We start from the raw sequence: 1716 nt of genomic DNA, 5'->3' as shown, positions 1-1716 counted from the left end.
AGGCATATGGCTCCATCTTGTGGCCGCTCACGTGCATTACTCTTGTTCCTGTTGCAGATCTTCCATTTTGTGCGTTTCCGAACATCATTTTTGGCCGTTTCACTCAGGACTGGTGTTCGAAGTAATCATCATACAGAGTGTAGTTTAAAAGGTTCACACCTCATTCACCAGCACACGCGCTACGATTTTATCTGAGCTTCCTAACTTCTTTGCTTCAGTGCTGCTTTTCTGATCCCTCTCTTTTATTTCACTTATTATTTCAGTAAAGTCGCTGTTTGTTCATTCGATTTATTTTGTTTATTGTTTGTCGTTGTTTTTCAGTTAATTTTTGGGCGCTGTATACCCTTCCTCACGCGGCCATGGATTTGTCCTCCATCACCATAGCAGCGACAACATCTGTTTTTTGTTGGTTTGTTTGTTTTCGTTTGTTTGTTCCGACATTCCATCTTGATATTGTGCACACGGACCAAAGACTCTGAGGATGATGATGATGATGATGGTGAAGCCACAGGGAAGAAAAGAGTGAAAGATGGTGAGAGATGATGAGCAAAAATATTCACGTTCCATCAGAGGCCATCTCATTTATTCAGGATCTTTGTTTGTTTGTTTTGCTTCCCCCCCTTTGGACACTTTTTAAAATAAATATGTATGTATATGCGTTTTGTTTTGCTTAATTGTGATTTAAATATTTTGTTGTTTTCTTTTTGTTTCTTCATTAACTATCCACACAAGAAATAAGAGCTTAAAACCATTCGAACCTTTGACTGTTTGGTACTACAACGTAACACCTGGGCAACATTTTTGAAACTCTTCAGCAAGCATTACAAAAAGAATAAAAGAAGATATCAGTAAAGATTTTTGTCTTTAAATACATGATCTTTCTGAAAAATTGCCCAGATAAAATGTGTCGGTTAAACTTGGTTAAAGTTAAAGTCGGTTAAAGTTGTTGTTTTTTTTTGTTTTTTTTAATCAATTAAGCCCAAATAATATACTTAAATAGCAATAACTGAGTACCTGTGTACTGCATATTGCATACACATAGGTGCTGACAACCTAAACCTAATAATCTTAAGTTTTTTTTTAAAGAAATGTATGCAATATTCTGGTGCTGTTTCAGTTTAACTCATTAAATGTATGTGAATATTTTCTAGAGCTTACCAAGCTTAATATGCAAAATGTACTAGTTTTTAAATCTGATATTGTTATAAGAAGCACATATTGATTGTGTACATTGTCCGCAAGTGATTTAACTTTATTGTAAACGGTGAGTTGATCGTCTCGATGTGACTGTTATGACAGTGGACGCAAACACAAAGCCAGTATATCGACGTAAACCCAGGATTCAGGAAACTATTCAGCTTGATGTAGACGCGTTTACACTCAGATGTAGAAGAGAGCAGCTGTATTTACTGTGTGTCTTTTGGAAATAAATGCAACCCCCCCACCCCACACCCTTCCACTCCTGACTTTGATGCGTCTCTGCCATGATTTGTTTGTCTATATTTACCCAGCGTGGAGCTGAAAGTGAAGCACAGGCAAGTGAAGACTCTCATTCCCTCAGGTGCGCATTAAGACAACACACAGAGGCTGACGGCCCCTCGCTGTAACCAAACAGCTGTCAGCTTGAGGCAGCGTTTCCTGTGTAGCGATCTCTAACTGAAGAACAAAGTGCTGTGTGCTCGGCACACAATCCTCCCTGCTTTCACCATCGCTGCT

At 38.5% G+C, this 1716-nt stretch overlaps 1 protein-coding gene across 2 annotated transcripts in view; it reads left to right on the top strand.

Annotated features, from left to right (window-relative positions):
- septin8a (septin 8a) overlaps positions 1-1716 on the top strand; it is a 37204-nt gene that overhangs the window by 30915 nt on the left and 4573 nt on the right. The window contains exon 10 of one of the 2 annotated variants that reach the window (XM_005727761.2): positions 322-644. The exons of the other annotated variant lie outside the window; for it this stretch is intronic. Coding sequence (XP_005727818.1) covers positions 322-325 — 4 coding nt within the window. The 3' untranslated portion in view covers positions 326-644. Of the gene's footprint in view, positions 1-321; positions 645-1716 lie in introns of those variants that run through there. 2 annotated transcript variants of the gene reach the window in all.

The sequence above is a fragment of the Pundamilia nyererei genome, unplaced genomic scaffold (genome assembly GCF_000239375.1).
Source record: "Pundamilia nyererei isolate P.nyererei 1_Seehausen unplaced genomic scaffold, PunNye1.0 scaffold00026, whole genome shotgun sequence".
NCBI lineage: Eukaryota > Metazoa > Chordata > Actinopteri > Cichliformes > Cichlidae > Pundamilia > Pundamilia nyererei.
The sequence above is the reverse complement of the archived record's forward strand: the minus strand, read 5'-3'. Positions and strand labels throughout refer to the sequence as shown.